This window comes from Vitis riparia, chromosome 5 (genome assembly GCF_004353265.1).
Source record: "Vitis riparia cultivar Riparia Gloire de Montpellier isolate 1030 chromosome 5, EGFV_Vit.rip_1.0, whole genome shotgun sequence".
Lineage (NCBI taxonomy): Eukaryota > Viridiplantae > Streptophyta > Magnoliopsida > Vitales > Vitaceae > Vitis > Vitis riparia.
This window is the reverse complement of record NC_048435.1, coordinates 2,694,562-2,716,041: the sequence shown is the minus strand read 5'-3', so window position 1 is coordinate 2,716,041 and position 21,480 is coordinate 2,694,562. Positions and strand designations below refer to the sequence as shown.

The following is a 21,480-nucleotide window of genomic DNA, read 5'->3' as shown; positions in this document are numbered from 1 at the left end:
AAAGTTACCATCCAGACTTCAAAATAGCGCACCTACGCGTCTTCATCGAGGTTGTTCTTGACCGGAAAACCGGGAGGGATAGTTTAGGTGAGGTTGTTTTTTGACCGGAAAACCGGAAGAAGAGATACTTTAGGTTATCTGGACACATACTTCATGAATATCCAAACTACTGTTAGAAAAGGGAAGATTTCATCTATTTTAATCGAATAATCCACGTCCAACTTGGAAACGACAATACCGGCAGTGGAGACGGCCCAAGCCAACCAAAATTTCTTTTCTTTAAACTAGGCAGAGTCTTCACAGCCATTCAAATCCTCCGCCTCTTTCACGCAATTCGTGAGCTCAGATTCTCTCCCTATTTTCTCTCTCTCAGATCTGTGCGTGTGTGTTTTTTTTTTCTCTTTGGCTTGTCTACCACTTGCCCCCAACACTTCATGCATACCCTTTTTGTAAATACGTTTGTGGGTATATAAGCATTCTTTGGTTTCTGCCTCTTCTGATTGGATACCCACTTGCAGGATCGAAAAGGTAAGGTGGGTTTTTATTTTCGACTCCATTTGATCATGTTTGCGTTTGTGGGCATATATTGACATTCTTTCATTTCTACCTCTTTTGATTGCGAATAGCGTAAGAGTCCTAATTAATTGGAATTCCTTTGTTATTCTAACCTATTAGGTGATTGATAGAGTTGTGGAATACTTTTAGTTTTATTACGACTTGGCTTTTACAATTTTCTACGCGCACATATATGTATATATTGAAGAATTATAGAAAGCAGTTTCTATTTTGATAGGTCCGAATAATAGAAAGCACTACAGTTTCTCGGTTCCTCTTCTTTTTTCAATTTTTCTTTTTGTTGTTCTCAAATACCCATTTAAATGATCAGGCTGGTAAGATGGGTTTTCATTTTCTACACCATTAGTTCATGCTCTGCTCTTCTTTTTCATTTTTTTTGGTTTCTCTTTGATTGTGTTTTAATATGTTCTCCTTTTTTATTTTTCTTTTTCCTTTTTTGTTCTGTTTAGCTGTTGTTTAATGCCAATAGAAGCTCTGATTTTGATTGATCCAGTTTTAGTTTTTGTTTTTGTTTTGGTGTAACGGATCATTAGTGTATGCTGTTGACAGTACCCATCAAGGAACTTATGAATGCTTTGGGAAATTATATCCTTTGATATAAATAGAGTTTCATGCTTGAATTTGTATCTTGTTCTCACCTTTTTCTCAATAAACTCTTCTAGTTGATTCGTTTAATGGACTTTTTTTTTTTTTTGGTTTCTTTTTTGTGGTGTTCATGGATTTTGGTGTGTTTCAATGAACTTGGGGATATCTGTTTTGTTTTGGCCCAAAAATACAAAAAAACTAGACACCCACCATAATAAAAGCAGTCTCATCATATTTGTTGTCTTGTTTAGATAGAGGAATTTGGGCCAAGGGGCACTGCCATGACCACTATCTATTATTTGTTTAATTTCTGAAAATGAATGATGTAGTTAGACAGCAGGATGTTCTATGCTTTAAAGGAGGATAAGGCTCTCCATGAAGCTGAATGGCAGAAAAGAATGTTTAGCCAACTGAAGTAGTTGGAATTTTGAGGCTTGGTTCAGTTCAGTCCTAAAATGTTATATAAGCTTGCAGTTAACTGATGAAGCCTGATGAGGTCCTATCCTACATGAAGTTTGCGTTAAAAAGGCTTCGGCACATGGAAAATCTTAATATTGAGCTAAATTTGGAATTTGCAATTTTAACTCAATTATCATGTATTAAAACTCAATTAGCTTTTTCTTGTATAAATATGCAAAAGCATGAACTCTCTTATTACACATTTCTGTTGGCTGTATGCATTTCTGCATGTTAAAATGTTTTGGATGTTCAGCCTATTATTGGGACTTATTCGTGGTATGATAATATGAACTTGTCATGTTGTTATGAAAAGCATGTATAATTTGTAAAATTAGTTGATTAAAAGAACTGTATATTTTGTTGCTTAAAATGCAACTTGTGGTTTTCCTTTATGTTAAAAAAATTAACCACAGAGATATTTATACTGTTGCAGCCAAAAATCATGGAAGAAGAACTAACGGACAGTCCTAAAGGAGATATTAAAGTAAGTTTTGGCTATCAATGTAATGGCAACAAAGGTATTCCTTGTGAGGTTTCCAATGGATATGAAATCATGCCTAGGATTAATGTCCGAAGAACCAGCAGTTTCTCTTGCTTATCTGGGGCTGCCTTAAGCGCCAATGCCACATTGGCAAACACAAATATCTGCAATGGTTTAATTGGGGCAGAAAAACTTCCTAGTTGGGATTCCCCCAATTCATTTCGCAGGGTTCCCTCTTCACCATCCCTTTCAAAGTTGGATATCTTATCATCTTCTCTACAAAGTAGTCTGTCAAATTTAAGTTGCAGTCCATCCACACAAAGTGAGGCTCTTGAAAATGATTCCTATTCATTGAAATCCATGAGTGCTCCTTCCAGAAGTGATGGTTTCCTAAATGCTATGGAAGTTCAAGTGGCAGGTGGAGCTGCTGGTGAAGACAGAGTTCAAGCTGTCTGTTCTGAAGAAAATGGGTGGCTTTTTTGCGCAATCTATGATGGATTCAATGGAAGAGATGCAGCTGATTTTCTGGCTGGAACATTGTATGAAACTATTGTATGCTACTTTAATTTATCGGACTGGGAATCAGAACAGGAGTTTGTTAGAACTTCCAATGGTTTAGGTTTGGATGGTTCCCTCCAAAATATTCTAGATGATGGTAATTTAAGCCATGTGGAAAAAATTGTTTCAAAATTTGACAGCAGCAAGGATTTAGGTGTTGACAATTTCACCAGGAAAGGACCATGTGCCAAAATGGAAGCGATATCTGATTCGTTTAGGCATAGAGTGCTTGATAGCCTCCAACGTTCTCTCAGTCAGGCAGAACATGATTTCTTATACATGGTTGAGCAGGAAATGGAAGATCGCCCTGATTTAGTGTCTGTTGGGTCTTGTGTTTTGGTTGTGCTTCTCATAGGAAACGATTTGTACACGGTAAATTTAGGAGACAGTAGAGCTGTATTGGCAACATATACTAAAGATTACATGAATGAGGATGAGAGATTGAAAGCCATCCAGCTCACAGACAGTCATACTGTTGATAATGAAGTTGAAAGAAATCAGCTTCTATGTGATCATCCTGATGATCCCTCAGTAATCGTTGGTGGGAGAGTAAAAGGAAAATTGAAGGTTACTCGTGCATTGGGAGTTGGTTACCTGAAACAGGTTAGTATATTTTATTTTGATAGGCCCCTGTATTAGGCCAACAAACATTATATGCCAGATCATAGCTTGTGATTATGTTTCTGAGGAGAATTAACAATTATAAGTTACCCCTACTCATGCTTCATGTCTACAAAAAAGAAAAGTGCCACTTCATACTTTCATGACATGGTCTTATTATTGTTTGGTGAACCAGAATTCCTTTATGATAGAGGAAATGAACTCTTTATCATAGCTTGGAAAAATGCATTGCCATAAGAGATCCAATATATCAATAGCTGTAGTTTGTTTCTTTGTGCAGCCCTGTTTGTGAATGTTACACATGTCATGGAGGATATAAATGGAGAGGGAAAGTTCTCTTCCCTCATTTCATTCCAAAAATCACAAAATGTGTTGGAAAGTGTCTCAAATTCCTAATTAGTGTAAATTCCTTTTTGTAATGAATATTCTCTAGAATATCTCCTAAGTTGATTTGTTATTGTAATATTAGATATCCTTATAGAATAAAGAAAGTTATTAGGAATATCTTTATAAATATTCTAGGTTATGAGGGGAAAAAGTCATGAGATGAAGATGAACCTATAAAAACTATAAGAAGTGAATAGAGATGTGAGGGAGAATAGGAGACATCTGGTGGAGCAATGTAGGCATGTTTGGCCGAACCACATTAAAACTTTGTATACCTTTGTGTGGATTGTCTTATCTTTGTGTTTTTGAACTATCATTGTTTGCATTAAAGCTTCTGTCGACACAATAAAACGTTTTGTGTTGGTTTTGGATAATGAGAGTTGTAGGTGGGAACTAATGGATGTAGTCTACTGCATGCATGTTTACATATTCTCTCATGAGTTGCTGTTCTTTTGTTAACTTCTTTCCTTTATGGCTTCTTTCTGCAGAAAAAACTGAATGATGCTTTGATGGGTATTCTTCGAGTTCGTAACCTCTTAAGTCCTCCATATATCTCTACACAGCCATCATTGAATGTCCACAATATCTCAAAGTCCGATCATTTTGTTATAGTTGGGAGTGATGGTTTGTTTGACTTCTTCAGCAATGATGAGGCGGTAGAGCTTGTCCATTCTTATATTTTGACCAATCCTTCTGGTGATCCAGCAAAGTTTCTGTTGGAACAACTAGTACTGAGAGCAGCAGATTGTGCAGGTACAATCCTAGATATCTTAGCCTTGTGTTTCATTTCAGAGAATTCTCCATTCTATTCCAAGTTGTTCATCTGTAACCATGCTCTATCTTTCATTTCTGCAAATATGTTCTAATGTTTTGAATTTAGCATTCTTCTGAATCTTTGTGAGGTGAACGTCTTTTGGGGAATATTCTCACAAAACTCCCATCAGAATGGTGCTTGAAAGATAGGAAAACTGATACTTTGCTGAAAACAGCATACAATTCTTGAAAATGAAATAAGAGACTTGTTTTCTAGGAAGTTATCTTCTTCCAAAACATGTACACACTCCTATTCCTGGTAGTAAAATCTGTCAAACATATCGAGCCAAGTGAACTAAGATGATGATATATTGAATTTTCAAACATGTAAAATTTTCTACTTGAAAGTTTCATACGTTAAAATAGGAAACAAAAGAACAACATTAAAAATGTGTTAGAATAACACTATTAACAGACAACCTTAAACTTGCCTTCAGTTGATGCTGTCAATTTCCTTGCTGGAAATTGTAATTAAGTGTATGTTTCAGTGCCCATGGCTTAAAAAAAGGGTATTATTTCACTGCAGGTTTCAGTATGGAAGAATTAATGAGTATCCCAGCTGGTAGGAGAAGGAAATACCATGATGATGTGACTGTAATTGTGATCATCCTTGGAACAAATCACCGCACTTCAAAGGCATCAACTTGCCTATAATTTATTTTCTGTATCTGTTTTCTGCCTTCTAATAGTTTGTAAGACAGTCTTCAATTTGGAAGTGTAGCTTGTGTTGTATATAATGACTCAAACCCAGTCCAGAAATATATTACCAATTCTTTATGGAATGATCACCTCAATACATGAAGTATGATTTTCCTTGAGAAAATTTCACAGAGGTAAGCAAGGTATATGTTTGCAGGAATCTGTTACCTGAGAAAATTCCCAGAGAAACAGTCAAGTGATCCTCCTGCTGAGATATGCCCTTATGAATGACCCAATATGTCTCATCTTGTCTTTGCCTTTTAGGTCAATATGAACCCCACTTGCTGTCCTCATAACACCATCCTCACGGCTTCTCAACTTTTCAAGCTTCTAAAAGGATGGTTTCTCAGCTTTTCAAGCTTCTGAAAGTGGAAACACTATTGAAGACACATGATTCCTCAGTGTTTCTGCTACCATGTTATTTGATTGGTTTTTCAGCAAGATGCTTTTAGTGGTCGCAGTCGAAAGATCCTTGAGGATGTTAGCAAAAATTGCATTTGAACTTCATTCTACCTACTCAACATGTTTGTTTAGTGGGAAAATATAGTTTTTTATTGAGACTAAGCAGTCTTCAGTGCTGAATGCTTCATTTTCACAGGTACATATTAAATTTTAGTATATAAAGAGAGAGAGAGAGAGAGAGAGAGAGAGAATCTCATGGGAATCAATTCTTAGGAGAGTGTATGAAAAGATTTGTCAAATATGCCATTCGAGGTTTGCAATAAAGATATATTCTTCACTTAAAAGAAAGATGAGGTAATGGATAAAATGTTCCGCATATTGAGCTCCACTACTAGATATGATTCCAACTTTCAGATTCTTACTGCTTCATGAGAACAAAGTGTTGCCATGAGTTTGGTTTATGTCTTGAAATTTTCCATTTCTTCATATTTCTTCCCTTTCTAAAACCTCATGATACATTCAACATCAAACATTACTCACAAAAACTCATCTTAACATAAGAAGAGAAGACCACCTTACATTGGAGAGACTTGGCACTACAAAAAGTTACCATTACCCTAGGACAAAAAGGGCCAAACAAAATACTTACCATAAGCCCAAAGCAAGCTTCACCTGATTTCTTAACTCAAAGCTCAAATTTTGTAGAATTGCATCTGAGACTGTTGACAAATTCATATGTTTATATTCATTGCATTCTAGACAGACGTCATGCGTATGCTGATCATTATATAATGGAACAGCTATTCGGGTTTTCGTCGCTGAAAATCTCGAAAGTGTAAGGATAAGGGCTTATGCTATGGTGGGCCGTACTGTAACTTGCAACATAAATCTGGTGGGGGAAAAAGGTTGGCGGGTACGGGCACGGTTCCTGACGTGTAGGGCTGAGATTTATCGTGCCCATTACTTGATCCGTACCCGGATTGTGAGCTGGAGATCCAGTGCCTGCAGGTACACCACTTAGCTGTGAACCCGGTGGACCACCCTGAGTATTATTACCTTTTTGCCCTTTCTTTTTCTTCTTTTTACCGCCACCGCTTTTTCCAGTACCACAACCACTTTCACTGCCCTTGTGCTCGACCGCTGGCGGATGGTCGCTGGCCGGAGCTTTTTCCGGCGCCTTCCCGCCATTTTTCAACTCTTTCTCTTGATCATCACTTGATTCACCTCCATGCTTCTGAGCAGAGGCAAGCTTCGGGACGGCGTCCGCTGGTGGGCTGCCATCGCTGCAATTTTCTTCACTTTTTGGGTCATTCTCTTTGCCTTTGTTCTTGCCCTTGCCGGACTTTTTCTCTTTGCCGGAGGGCTTCTCTGGCCACTTCTCGGCGGGTTTCCCAGTCTTCAACAGCTTCTTAATAAGGGTCTCCACGTCGACGTTGCCAGTAACTGTAACTTTGTGTAGCTTTTGGTCAATGTTTATTGTATAAACACCTGCAAAGGGTGATAATACCACGTCAAAAAGAGTACTACTAACTTCTGTTTGGCCGTTGAGAAACTAGTATGAGGAAAAGGAAAGAAAATACGTGGAGGGTTCTATTTTCTTTTTGTTTTGTTCTAATTGTCAACAGTTTCTCCGGAACCAAACAGAGGAGAGGAGTGTTTTCATGGGGATTACCATCAATGCTCTGCAGAACTTTCTTCACTTTAGTCTTGCAACCTTGGCAGTGCATGGAAACTTTCAAAACCCATGTCTGAAAAACAGAGAAAAAGAGCACAAAAAGAGTAAAACAGTGGGAAAAAGAGAGGAAAAAAAAGAAGTGGGGCTCGGTGCCAATGTTCAAACATGGAAATTAATACCTTATATTTCAGGGGTTGCTCAGAGGGTTCTTCAGCTGCAGCTGCGGCTACTGCTACTGTTGAAGCCATGGGGGGGAGAGAGAGATTGAGTCGATGAGAGAATGAATGGGGAGAGAGAGAGAGAGAGAGATTGAGTTGATGAGAGAATGAATGAGGAGAGAGAGAGAGAGAGAGAGAGAGAGAGTGAAGGGAGGGACTCAGAGATGTAGGGGGGGTGAGCAGAGGAATGAATGTGAGAAGAGACTTGAGAGAGGAAATGGACAAAGCAGTACTCTGTACTCTCTCTTCTCCTACTGAAAGAGTGGGAGAGTGAGTGTGCAAAATGCTCACTGCTCAGGTATTATCTGAAAATGACCAAACCGGCCCCTTTTCCCCCCGCTCTAGAGTCCTCAGTCCTCACTTCCTCCCCACTTTCCTTCATTTCTTTATAACCATAAACATATTCTCATTCTGTATCCACCGCCTGTAACCTATCAAATCTAATTTCAACAAATTTTCCCTTTTTATATTATTTTGATCCTTCAAAAATTATTATTTTTCAGCAGATAAGTTTTCGTTTTTTTTTTTTATCAATTAAAGTTTATTGATATAATAAATATGTCTACTTCTTTTTCTAAAAAGATAGTGACTGTTGTATAAGTGGGATGCGCAAAAGAAAATTTGGAAGGGCAGCTGAAGGTTCCAGTTCAAATCCCAGGAACAAAAATTTAACTTTATAGAAAGAGTAATGCAGGATTGGATAAAGTTGGCGTGGAATGTTTATGGGTTATAGTTTAGATTCATCTTAAACCACCCATAGCAAATTCACACGTCTTTTAGAGTATAATGTTTAGTCATATTTTTTAAAACTTATTTTTAAAAATTATTTTTAAATTAAAAATAAAAAATATTTTTTAAAAACAAATTTTAGAAAATATGATCATATAGGTCTATGTTTTCTTTTTATTTTTAGAGCTAATAAAAATAATTTTCATTCGTTATCTAAATTTTATTTTCTATTCGACTTTGTTTTAAAAATTGGTTTTAAAAAATAATAATTAAATAGTGTTACAAAATTTTAAAAATAAAAAATTATTTTTAAATTACATTATCAACTGGACTCTAAAAATGAAAAAGTTAAATTTGATAACATATTTGGATCCAACTAGTTTTTTTTTATGGATTTGGATTAATTAGTTTTTTTATTGTATTCACCTTAATTTGTATAACATATTTAATAAATAAATTATTTTTAAGTAAATGTACACAATATGATTTTTATCTAAATTAGTCTATTTAATAATAATATTAAATAACTTAATTGTGATTCAAACCTATTAAATTTAGGTTTAATCCATTTAATTGAATTTGATTTAAAATAAAGGCAGAATTATGTTTTAGGGGTAGATGACCCCCAAATTAACAAAACCTCTATATAACTCTTCAAATTGAGTTGAAGGATATAAAATAGTAACGGACAAATATACCCTTTAAGAATATATATAAAATATTTTATAAAATTAAGTTAAATATTTTTTTTCAAAAATACTAAATTAAATAAAAGTGGTTTTCAAAAATATTAAATTAATTTTTTTTCAAAAATATTAAATTAAATAAAACTATTTAAAAAAATATTAAATTAAATAATTTTTTAAATATTAAATTAAATAAAATTATTTTTAAAAAATATTAAATTAAATAAAAGTATTTAAAAAAATATTAAATTATATAAAAGTATTTTTAAAAAACATTAAATTAAATAAAAAATATTTTTTAAAAATATTAAATTAAATAAAGTATTTTTCAAAAATATTAATTTTTTTCAAAATCAATAAAGGGCATTTTTGAAAATACTGAAAGATAATATCCTTCAATTCAATTTCCATACTTTCATTGAGTCTTGGACATATTGGACACAATTTGAAGAATTACACGGACCTTTTGTTAATTTGGGGGTCCATCTACCCCTAAAACATAATTCTCCCTAAAATAAATAGATCCATTAAATCATAAATATTTTAAATTAAGAGGTTAATTATATCCCTAGTATAAAACTTAATTTGATCGAATTATTAATTAATATTTAATTGTTAAATTAATTAAGTGATTACTTATTTAATAATTAGCTTAATAATTTAGCGGCTATTTTCTCCGGCGTTTCAATCAGAGGGTCAAAATTCAAAAACTTGTACGGACAATTTTGGCATATAAGTAAAGGGAGCCATGCACAAAAGGAGCCTCCAGCTTGCCCTAATAATGGGGACAACACACACAGACGTGCCATAATGAAACGAGGCCCCACATTTGTTTTTGCCCATATATGGATCATTTGAGAATATCCTCATAAATACAGGCAAATGTGTGGTAGGACCATTTGGTCCAACAAACCAGATGTGTGGGAATTGGAATTGGACCCAATTTTGTATTTTGCCCAATATTCCCATCTATACTTTAATGTGTGACATGATATAATCTTCAGTTCGATTTATATGAATTATTGTCTGACATACACCCAGCCTGCAAAATAATTCATTTTCTGATACCATGTATTCAGAAACCATTATTTCCTATAAAAGGCTAGTGGAGTGAAGGCAACACACCACCCATTGGGTCACAGTGGCAGGTGTGTGTCATTGTGTAATATTTTATGGCTTTTCATCTTGTAAATGAAAGTGTTTTTTATCTCCCTTGACATTCCACATCAAACAGGAAAAGTTTCTATCGTTATATAAATATGAATTTATCGTAATTCTATAAACGCGTTTTAAAATCCGGAAGACCTCAAAAACAAATAATATCTAGATAGAGCGAGTTGTTGCACCCTACCCATGATTTTTTACCGGAGTGTTACTGCCAACTGATGCTTTCATGGTAATTCCAGCATCACCTGCAAATCCATGGAATTAAAACAAAATAATTCTAATAATGATCATTCTCTTTGTACTTTACTTTCAAAAACTGACCTGAGTAAAGAAACTTTATGAGATGTAACAGGATCCAGTCTTCAAAATGGAAAATCAATTTCTTGGGAAGCGAAGGCCATCCACTGCTGATTGACAAGGTCATTAATGAACAAACCTACATGTTCTAAATGCAACTACCGCTGAAAGGAGTGGTCAGAGATGTTTTATGGTTTTTGCATGAGATTTCAAATCAAAGGCGCAACCACTATTCACCATTTATGCTATCTCAAATCTAAATTTCAAGTACCATCAAAGAAACCCAAGGGGATGGAGAAGATTCACCATTCAATAGAGGCTTTTTACTTTTTACATTCTTCTAAAGGCTTATGACAGTGCTGAGAAAACTCAAAAGTTTCCCAGTAAAGCTGACCCTAGTGTCTCACTAATTAAGCATAACGCAGTTAACACGAGAATTCAAAGAGTGGTTAGCTGAACCCGGTGGCACTCGGCGGTTCTACACCTTTTCATAAAGGCACATGCTAATCTCCTCATCATTTATCCAAAAGCATGTTATGTTACAAGGAACCTTACGCTACTTTTGGTAACGATTATAGCAAATAAATCTGACTAGTGACTTTATTGCGCACTCAAATAAAATTTTTACTGTATGCTTTTGAAAACGAAGGATGACATAAATGAGCATATTGGATGTCAGACTTCTTCAGTACCTACAAGTGTAATAACCATAATGGAGAACAGAGTGCCCTGTGACAACCTGAATGTTTCAGTCAGTATTGTTGCTATTGCATTATATTGTCAGAAATATTCAAGGGAGAATAATTTAGTACTTGTACTGTACAATTAAATAATATAGCTTATATATGTAATAATCTTACATGAAATGATAGGCTATTATAGTTACATACTTAAAATAGTTTAAAATTTAAAGTTAGAATTTGAGTTTATGGAAACTGAAGAGTCCAAGAGAGCCCCGAGGCCCAAGCCTTTTCAGATGTAGAACGGATTATGAGCCCAGCCTTAAGCTTTGAGGAATGGGTCTGAAATATGCCCACCACCCGTTTCGGATGAAGAACATGTTGACGACCCATTTATATCGCTAATAGAAGAAAAAATAAAAATAAAAGCTAAAAAAAAGTGTTTCTCTGAGAGAAAATCTAGCATGTGCTAATTCCACAGCAACTAATTCAGATGAGAGTTCTGTCCTTTGCTGGAGAACAAGGAAATACCTTCCCCTTTTAACTTACCGAATACATAGGAAAATGCTCACAATACAAATCCACACAGGGGCTTGTCTCCTGCTGGAGCATTAACAATAAATGAAGAATACTCCAAGCAGAACCTGTCTAATTTTCAGTTTCCTTACCATTATCCTTGGCTGCAGCTTGAACTTCCTTATAATTTGCGTCAACTTTGGTATCTTCGGCCTCTTTAGTATCTTGAACCTCTTTAGCATCCCCTGAGACATCCTGCAGCTGCAAAAGTTTCCGAAGAATCAAACTAGGCACTAATATTTATTTCTGCAAGTGTATAATAATACTAAGAAATAGCTAGAAGGGAAGCAAAAAGATAGATATGTTGAAGACAGCTTACCCCCAAGTTTCTTAGGCTTGCAGTAACATCCTCTTGTTGCTGCTGAAGAGTGGTCCTTAGGTCTTGAAATTCCTAGTTATGTTTAGATAAAATGAAATTACATGATGTTTAAAAAATCAAACAAGAGAAACTACCAAAGGAGTGGCACTCACTGATCGAAGTTGCTCCACTTCACCATTGAGTGATTTTTTGAGTTCAGAAAGCTCCTATATGGAAGAAACAATTGCAACAGAAGTATAAATAATCAAACATTGATGGAGATGGGAACAAATGTTTTGACCTTCTGACAACATATAATGGGCATCATCTTGAAGTAAAGTTAGATAATCAAGTTATTGAAATTCTAACCATAATAAATCCAACAAAGTAAAATGATAGAATGTTGAAGACATAAGGATAACTACTGTTTCATAAAGATAGTGGGAGTTCTTAGTGGAGTGTGAATCAAGCTGCATCAAATGGCATCTGTTCTGAATCTAAAGATTTAGGATGCATCAATATCCTGTAAGAAACTATTTTACACAAAGGGGGCTGAGCATCAAGTCAAAAAATAAGAAATATGATGAGAATTTAGACTGTTGGACTAAACCTTTTCAGGTGAATAATTGAATGAACAGTGCTCAGTGTATAGTAATTTTTTAGTCTGATGTAATGTTACTTTCTTGAGATGACACTTATTTTATCTGTAGAGGCAGTGCTACAAGCCTTAAATCTTAGCTGAAGGATATAAAGATGAACAAGAAACCCAAATTGCTAAAGAAATAAGAAAATCCCACGTAAAAATGGATATAGTAACTAAACCAAGTTTTCCATGCATAACCATATTATATTATAATTTTCAAAATGCCAAAACACCAGATATTTCATATCCATGTCAAACAATAGTCTCTATGCTTTTCTCTCTATTACATAGTTTTATGGAAAGACCTATCGTTCCAGCAATTATAAGCATATTGGCAATTAATAGACAGAAATCACCAAGCCCCAACTTTCATTTTGAGTTTTTTAATTGCGAAGGATGGATTGGAAAATTCCAAGATTGATGCATAAAAGCTGGAATTATGATTTAGGATGTAAGCTGGAAAATTCCATCATTTTAAGCTGCAAGCCGTATGAAGTTTCAGTGGCTGCATTTTTTGCTTAAACACCACATATTGCACCTTATCCATTCCAAGCACCAAACTCCATTGTCACAGCAAAACTTCCCCAACAGATCTAAATATTAATCAACCACAGTAATCTTATAATGCACTTGATATCATCTGACACTTACTCAAAAAGGCAACAAATGAAATGCATGGTATATACACTAGTCCCTCTAAGAATCTAGTTACCCATGAAATCTCAGGTGATGTCACTAACACTTAGCTGCAATAACAAAACTAAAACAAGAATCCCTTTCTCAGTGTCCTATAAGGTACTTCTCTACATATTATTTGCAGGCGCATATTTAATCTACAGCATACTACAGGTGCTGATTTGTTTTCTTCACTCTTCCCCAGGCCAATTTGAAGATAATAGTCATAGCTTCACAAGTGAGTAAACTGTTTTGTCTAGTCATTTTTTTCCACAAAGAAATTCCAGAGTTCTATGCTCTACAGCTACCTAACTTGTTGAACATAGTAACCTCTATGCAGTCTAACATTATATCTATTTTGGGAATAATTTTAAAGTTTGTGCTTTGATGCATTCCGGATAGATACTTTGAAGAAAATGCCAAAAGTTTCTAAATGAAATGTAAATATTCAAAATTCATTAACCAAACTATAAATCTAGCTGATTTTCACCCCAAGCTCATTGAATGCAATTAATGCATCATATTTTATCGAAATTCACGATTATAATCGGGCCAGTTGAATTTGAACATAACAACCAAAGCCAACTCATTTGAAGATCACTCAAGCAAGTACTTATAGTTGATTCTGGATTGAATTCAGATGTGTAAAACTAATCGGTTTCAAGAATAAGTGAACCAGCCTACACAAGCTTCCCAATTTGGGACATTCAAATCTCCCAATCTCCAAATATAAAATACAATAAAATAAGAAGAAAAATTAGGGAAGGCATTTTATACAAAACAACCAGAACTTACATCACGGTAGACCTTAACTTGAGTGTCCAACTTTGACCTCCAACTTTGCAAGTCCTAAAGGAGATATACAAACACTTGTGGTCAAAATGAAATCATATATGAGAAAATGAATAACTAATCAATGCCATTATTACGAAGAGGAGTTTTCTTTGATTTCACCTGTTTCAGCCCTTGAATTCTACTAAGCAGCTCTGTCCTTGATTCACTTAATTCCTGATGAAAAAAATATTCGTATTTGAGAACATCGCATTTTTTTTCCTATTATGATCCATTTAATTTCTGAGAAAAGCTTGTAGTTTTAGGACTTTATGAGCCAAAACAACATAATATTCAATCCAACTTACCTAATATAGCAATTTGGCATAATTGACCTGCCATTTTTATTTTGAAGAAACAAAAATAACGAAAACATACATTTCAAAATGTAGGTTTCATCTCTTCCTCAGAAACGAAACGGAGCGTCGAGTAAATAGAGGGAAAAACGAAATAAATAAGTAATAAATAAAGGCGTTAAAGGAAGCAACATATGACCTAAAAACCCGAAACATACCGCGATTTTTGAGCCGATCGGTGTCACATTTTCCTTCCTCTGCAAACAAAAGAAACAGATCATAAAAAAAAAAAAAATCGAAACATGACAGCTCGATTCAGATTACAGCTCTCGAGTGGGGAGTTGAAATTCAAAACAACCGAAAACCAGATCGCGGCACACAAACTCCAATTCCAAGTTGAGAGACTCCGATTCAGTAAGTAAATATCCGTTTGGTTGCTGAGAAAGCATGGGAAAGCACTTCAGCTATCGTAAACCAAAAGAACTCACAACATCAGATTTAAAAAATCTGATTCGTTTTCCTGGAGCTTCTCAGCAACCAAACGGATGGATAGAGATAGTGAGAAGATTACGGATGATAGTGGAGCGACGACGGGAAGAGGAGGAGTGGAATCGGAGTTGGCCATGGAAGAGCTCTAGGGTTTCGGAATCTTCGAGAGAGTTTTCACAAGGCCGTTGAGGTGGAAGCTGAAATTGATGAAATTATAAAGTTTGAAATGATACAAGGAGACCCAATTTTCAAAAATTGAGTTTGGTATATCCGTTTGGGCGGCAAAGTACCCTGCAGTCAGCACGCTCCTGCTGCCTTTAATTTAACATACGCATCTCAAGCCATGGACTAGAGAGAAATTGCTGATCTGATCTGGACCGACACATCATTTATGTTTAAATAAATAAATAAATAAATCATTATATATTCTAATTATTAATCCTTAAATATAAAATTTTGAATTTTCTTTTATTTATTTATTTTTATATTTATGACAAATTGAAGGAAGAGGCCAAAACACAATGGAAACTCTCACTTATTAAATTCAAACGTTATAAAAAATAAATTACTTAAATAATTTTTAAATATTAAAAGCTTGAGAACTATTTTTTAAAAGAGTTTTTTGTTTTTTATAATAAAAAATATAAAAAATGTATTTAACCATTAAAATTTATTTTTTGAAAATTATTGCAAAAAATAATTATATAAACATATAGAATATTAAAAATAAAACATTATATGTAAAAATAATTTTTAAAATATATTTAAAAATAGATTAAAATATTTTAAATTTTTAAATAGACTTTTATTTTATAAAAATAAAATAAAAAACTATTTTTTCATAATTGTTTTTTAAGACAATTATCAAATTAATTCTTATATTTTATTTAATTAAGATGAAATAAGATAATATATTATATTTTTTTATATTTAATTAAATATAAAATATGGTAATTCTAAATTAAGATGTAACATATGCATATATTAAGTATTATAATTTTTTATTTTTTTTATATAATTTATTTTACAGAATAATTTTTTATTGAAAAATTAAATTTATGGTTAAAAAATTTATATAAAATATATAGTAAAATAATATTAATATACGTATTATTTAATATATAATAAATAAAGAAGAATATAAAAACAGAAATAAAGTGGACACTGCAGCGCAATTTTCGGCTGTTTTACTTTCTCTTTTTTAATAATTACAAATTTATGCGTCTAAGTTACCTTCTATTCCTAATTTACCCCTGACATTTCAGAAGAAGCATCTACTTCCCGACATAAAAGAGGGGCATTATTGCCATTTGATATTACTAATAATTACAGATTTTAATTAGCTTATCTGGAATTTGCTTTTACTTTTAATTTAATTTTTTATTAATAGAAAAAATCGGCGCCGATGGGGAAGTGTCGAAGAAGCCTGTTTCTACACTCATCTTCGCTCCACCTTGCTTGCTCTGTGCTGTAAAAGAAGCCAAAACGACGACGTTTTTCTAAATGCTTTCTTCTCCGCAAAGAAACAAACGAAACGGAGCACGGGGGAATGGTGAGGTAGAAGCAGGACGAAGAAGGTGGAGGTCACTCGGCTGTCCGATCGAGTCTCTGTAGCTTCCGAGTTGACTGAGTGAGAGACAAGATGAGTCAGGAATCGTTTATATACAGCTTCGTGGCGAGAGGAACGATGGTATTGGCGGAGTACACCGAGTTCACTGGCAACTTTCCCGCAATTGCGACTCAGTGCCTCCAGAGGCTGCCGTCCGCTAACAACAAATTCACCTACAACTGCGATCACCACACCTTCAATTTCCTCGTTGAGGACGGCTATGGTAACTCCATCAATTCTCCGTAGTTTTCAATTTTTAGTTTCATTGTTTCTTGAGCTCATTTAGGGTTTAGTGGTACTGAAGATTTCATTCCTGATCCGGGGTTGTTGCGGTTTCTTTTTATTCAAATTTGAACTTACAACTCCAAATTGTGGGGAGTTGAGTTGGATCCACTCTCTGTGTTGAGAAATTCGTGATCTCTGATGGGCCTTCATTGCTTTAATGTCGGAACTATGTACTCATTCGAAATCCCCTAGGAATACTGAATAATTAATAGATATGTTTTATGGAAAGTTTGAAAGTGTGTTGTAACAATATTGGATGACTTCGGAGTTGGATTAGGAGTATTACTACAAGATTATGGCACTATCTGTTAGATTCTGTCAGATTCATGTATTCTTGTGCGTGGACAGAGGAGTGCCCGCGATAATAGGAATGCTGTTTTGTTGATGTGTTCAATTTTTTGTTGAAACCAAATTGTTTGTAAGCGAGATATTTATATGTAAAATGTACCCAGAGAAATGATGTTGAAGGAACTTGAGGAATCTGACAACTAAATATGTGTTTCTGAGTCTCTGTGATGTGGGCCAAAAAATTGTAGTTGGTGGACATACTGGAGAGTCTAGTGGAGGACATGGGAGGGCATCGTAGGTGGTGGGGTATCCCCAATTACTGGATGGGATTTGAAGCTTAAGCTTTTATGGATGCTTGGAAATGCCATTTCATATTCAATATTCACATTTTATTTACTTGAGCAGTGATAAATGTTCATGCCAGATGGCATTTGGTTTCTGTGGAACTTCAGTTTGGATTGATAGTTTTGACATTGGAGGTTAATCTAGTGGTTGTACATATTTATTCAAATTTGGAATGAGTTAAATATGATTATAATCATTGTCATAAATCTCCTGCAATACCCACATACAAGTACACTTATATGTTGTGTAAGTCCATCTATATTGCTCACAAGCACTACAAGCACCTTGTTGCTTTTTGCTGATATATTTTTCCATAGATTGTTACAATTCGATGTTTCTTGTCCTTTTTGGTTGAATTCTAGTATGAGTTTAGGCATGCTCAATTCAATGACTGTAAGCTTGACTTACCATGCTTCCCATTCTCTAATTTGAAAATGGAACTAATTATAGAAACTTTCATTTCCATTTTCTTCTTTCTAAAGCCCAAAGTGGAGGAAATGCTTTTCACTGTCTACACTCTTGATGTGAATCCGTTTTCTCTGAAATTTTGCAGCTTATTGTGTTGTTGCCAAAGAATCTGTTGGAAAGCAGGTGTCCATTGCATTTTTGGAACGTATGAAAGCAGACTTTAAGAAAAGATATGGAGGAGGTAAAGCAGACACGGCAACTGCCAAAAGTCTCAACAAGGATTTTGGGTATGTTAATTTGAGAAATATTCTCGAGGATGATATTTTGATATCTTTGTGTATATGAATGAGAATTTGTTGAAAGAAGTAACTAATGACAATACCACGACTTCTAATGATACAGACCAATTATGAAAGAGCACATGCAGTATATCATTGACCATGCTGAAGAGATAGAAAAACTGTTAAAAGTGAAGGCTCAAGTTTCTGAAGTTAAAAGTATTATGTTGGAGAATATTGACAAGGTATGTCAAAACATGTTTGGAAAAAAAATTAAAAAATGGTAGGCATCTTTTAAATATTGTTCATCTGGTCAACTTTTGTCATGGTATTTCATCCCTTGATTCATTTGCTTTTCCTTGCTCCTGCACTATTTGCTTCATCATTCATCTAAAAATTGCAATGACAGTTAGAGAATTGAGTATCCCTAACACCCTGGTTTTGCTTGTGATCTAGTGTTTTCAGGAAAAATGAAAGTGAAGATAGTATACTGCTTGTATGCGTTGGGTGCACCACCTTTTTTTTTGGCATCTCTTAATACAAGCTTTTGTCTATCAAAAAAAAAAAAAAGATGAGAAGAAAAAATTGGTTGGGTATTTTTTGTTGTATGGAGTCTAATGAAAGCCCAAATTTGGAATGATGCACTCTGATACTCGGTTTTGTGAAAAATTGTATTCTCCATGGAAAGGGTTTAATAAAGAGTAGCTAGAGAACCAAGTAGGAGTTATCCATTGGTTGCAATCAAATTAAAACTTGACAGTGTATGGTGAGTGGACCAGTATAAATGAAATTCAGTGCAGTTATCATATTGTCTATGCTCTATATATTCCAAAAAAATTATTCCAGAGGGGTGTCGTAGAACCACTGAACGTTGATCTAGCCATTTTAATTGAGTGAATGGCCATCTTATTTACTAAAAATGAAAGCTTAGTAAAATGTATCTACAACTCAAGGCCTGAAGTAGAATTGGCAGTTGACATCACAATTGGAAGAAAACTAATCTATTGCATAAATTTGATGGCACAATGAACTAGTACTTCCTTTCATTTAACAATTTTGTTCATATGCTGGCTATGCAGACACATATATATATATGATCAATCCTGTTTTTTTTAATGGTATCATTTAAAGCTCTGTTGCATCAGGACCAGTGTAAATTAGTATTAAGTTGAAAATTTCATATTTATTTGACACTGTATATGCCTTTCAGACTCTTGAGAGAGGTGAGAACCTAACAATTCTTGCTGACAAGACTGAAGATCTGCGTTCACAGGTAGGTTGACCTGCAGGAGATGAGCACTTCAATCACTTTAATATATGTGCGTGCTCGTGCACCAGCTAACATGTATAGAATAATCATTCTTGACTGGCATTTTCAGGCCCAGCAGTTCAAGAAACAAGGGTCACAAGTCCGACGGAAGATGTGGTTTCAAAACATGAAAATAAAGTTGGTTGTTCTTGGAATCTTATTGATCCTTGCCCTGGTAATCTGGGTTTCTATTTGCCATGGATTTAATTGCTCCAACTAGTGATTCTCCAGCACACAATTAGACAGACCAGTCAAGATTCAACAAAGTGTAAGAGTTTCAATTTTCAAAGATTTGAGTAGAGCAGAGGATTGTTACCTCATCAGAAGGGTTTGCGATTTTGGGGAGTCATTGAAACTTCATGAGAAACAGGGGGAGAAAGGAAGAGAGCTTTTCAGGTGTAGTGAAAGTGATATCTTGTTCTTGTGCTTAAATTTTACAACAGAAATAAACAGTATCCTTGTGCAATGTTCAATAATAATCCTCCAGATGTTCAAAAAACTCGTCGGACCAACTCCCAAGTACATCTCTTCTAGAGGGACCAAGTTCCCTGGATCTGCTCATATGATACTCCATTATTAACTGAATTTCTCTGAGTGATCATCAATGTTTTTGTTTGCCCCCTACCCAGTGCCATCTCTGCTTTCTTTAGATCTTCCATCTTTTTCTTAAATCCTTTGTTCCATACCAACTTCTATGCCTGACCACACAATGGGAGATACCCCACATAGTTTGAAACTGTGTAGCATGCAAGAGATCATTCTAATGTCTGTTGCTTTTGTACGACTGGTTATTCGAAAATGGTGGTGTCCATTGGTGTTCTCTGGTCAGTATCCAAAAAAATGTGTCAATGCCTAATTGTTGGATCTAGAAAAGATCCTTGGGCACTTGTTTTTCAAACACAGGAAAACACATTAATAACTGTCTACCACTCTTGACCACTCTTGGTCACTCAAAATCCTTATTTTTTTCTCCCTCGTTTTTTTATTTTATTTTTGAGCTCAGGAATAGATCAGCTAGTTCTTGAGAGTGCAATGTATGGGACAGGACTTTGAGCATGATAAGACATTTGAGGGTTGCAAAGAAAATTAAGCATGAGATGGGAAAGTACATCTAATGTCTTCCACCCACAGCCAAGTTTGTGTTGTCATGCAATTCTGTCTGTCCCATTGTCTTTGCTTATATCTGTGACAGGTGGAAAGCTGATGCCTCAATTCTGGCTTACGGGTCAGCCCATCCCATAAGCTTATGGGAAAGGGTTTTCCTCAAAAGATAAAATTGAGGGTAGGGATTCCTATGGGCTGCAATTCTGGCATGATATGACTGAGGGAGTACTTTGGTCACGTTTGGAAAGAAACTTGCCACAGGCAGGGACTAATCTCAACCTCACAATGGGATGTAACTTAGTCTTTGGAGAATAATTTGATCACGTTTGGAAATAAGGTGATGCAGTTATTAACAAACACAAACATAAATAAATAAATAAACTCGAATTTGTAAAACATTTCTTTTAATCTAAGGGTTTATGAAACTTGAATTATTTTAGAATCAAGATTTTGAGGAATATGACTTCTTTTTAAATTTATTTTCGGTTAAACTTGCACTATCCTATTTCAAAAGAACCAACTTTATTGTAAGGTTAATCAAAATAGACCGTTAAAAATCCTTTAATGTAGTATAATCCAAGTCCGATATGGTAGCAAAACATGATTGTTTTTCTTTTAGTTTAATTACCCTATCATTTGGCAAACATTTTTCTATCAATCATGAAATGGAGCATGCCAAAAGAAGGAATCGATACATACCATTCTTAGCCCTAGCCCCAATCCTTGGAACATTCTACTACTACCCTAGGTGGAGAAGGAAGAACATTAAGTTTGAGTTGAATATATTAAGTTTTGAATTTTACAAATTTGGATTCCACCAAGCCACACTTCTCCTTGAACTAATAGAGAACCTCAGGAATGAAAATTGGGCCAAGGACTAGAGCAAACAGGTTTGGTCATGTTGCAGCCCAAGCCAAGCAACCTTCCCCAACAATGCTAGTAGAATTTTACAACCTACCATTCAAAATAAAATTCCATATTGGGTGGCAGCAAGGCTCCTTGTCCAAAGTGGT

General features: G+C 34.8%; 4 protein-coding genes across 7 annotated transcripts; 2 read left to right on the top strand and 2 right to left on the bottom strand.

Annotated features, from left to right (window-relative positions):
• Positions 1-60: 60 nt before the first annotated feature.
• On the top strand, positions 61-5,298 carry LOC117914249 (probable protein phosphatase 2C 40). Of its 4 annotated transcripts, none has more exons than XM_034829497.1 (4): positions 61-336; positions 2,054-3,262; positions 4,156-4,420; positions 5,007-5,298. In XM_034829497.1, the coding sequence occupies exons 2-4, from the start codon at positions 2,063-2,065 to the stop codon at positions 5,132-5,134; spliced, it is 1,593 nt and encodes a 530-aa protein (XP_034685388.1). In that variant the 5' UTR covers positions 61-336; positions 2,054-2,062; the 3' UTR covers positions 5,135-5,298. The 4 variants fall into 4 exon arrangements, with proteins under 4 accessions (XP_034685388.1, XP_034685386.1, XP_034685385.1 ...); XM_034829495.1 differs by having other exon boundaries at positions 61-533; XM_034829494.1 differs by having other exon boundaries at positions 62-528.
• A 735-nt stretch (positions 5,299-6,033) lies between these two features.
• On the bottom strand, positions 6,034-7,782 carry LOC117914251 (heavy metal-associated isoprenylated plant protein 35-like). The gene is made up of 4 exons (XM_034829498.1): positions 7,556-7,782; positions 7,436-7,520; positions 7,254-7,329; positions 6,034-7,069 (listed from the first exon to the last, which is right to left on the bottom strand). Exons 2-4 carry the CDS (start codon positions 7,502-7,504, stop codon positions 6,366-6,368), a joined length of 849 nt encoding a protein of 282 aa, XP_034685389.1. The 5' UTR covers positions 7,505-7,520; positions 7,556-7,782; the 3' UTR covers positions 6,034-6,365.
• A 3,670-nt stretch (positions 7,783-11,452) lies between these two features.
• On the bottom strand, positions 11,453-15,151 carry LOC117914016. The gene is made up of 7 exons (XM_034829166.1): positions 14,924-15,151; positions 14,571-14,609; positions 14,180-14,233; positions 14,021-14,074; positions 12,081-12,134; positions 11,929-12,000; positions 11,453-11,810 (listed from the first exon to the last, which is right to left on the bottom strand). Exons 1-7 carry the CDS (start codon positions 14,975-14,977, stop codon positions 11,682-11,684), a joined length of 456 nt encoding a protein of 151 aa, XP_034685057.1. The 5' UTR covers positions 14,978-15,151; the 3' UTR covers positions 11,453-11,681.
• Positions 15,152-16,269: 1,118 nt separating this feature from the next.
• On the top strand, positions 16,270-19,968 carry LOC117913789 (vesicle-associated membrane protein 724). Its single transcript, XM_034828830.1, has 5 exons — positions 16,270-16,673; positions 17,922-18,063; positions 18,179-18,299; positions 19,265-19,327; positions 19,434-19,968. The coding sequence occupies exons 1-5, from the start codon at positions 16,484-16,486 to the stop codon at positions 19,581-19,583; spliced, it is 666 nt and encodes a 221-aa protein (XP_034684721.1). The 5' UTR covers positions 16,270-16,483; the 3' UTR covers positions 19,584-19,968.
• Positions 19,969-21,480: the final 1,512 nt, after the last annotated feature.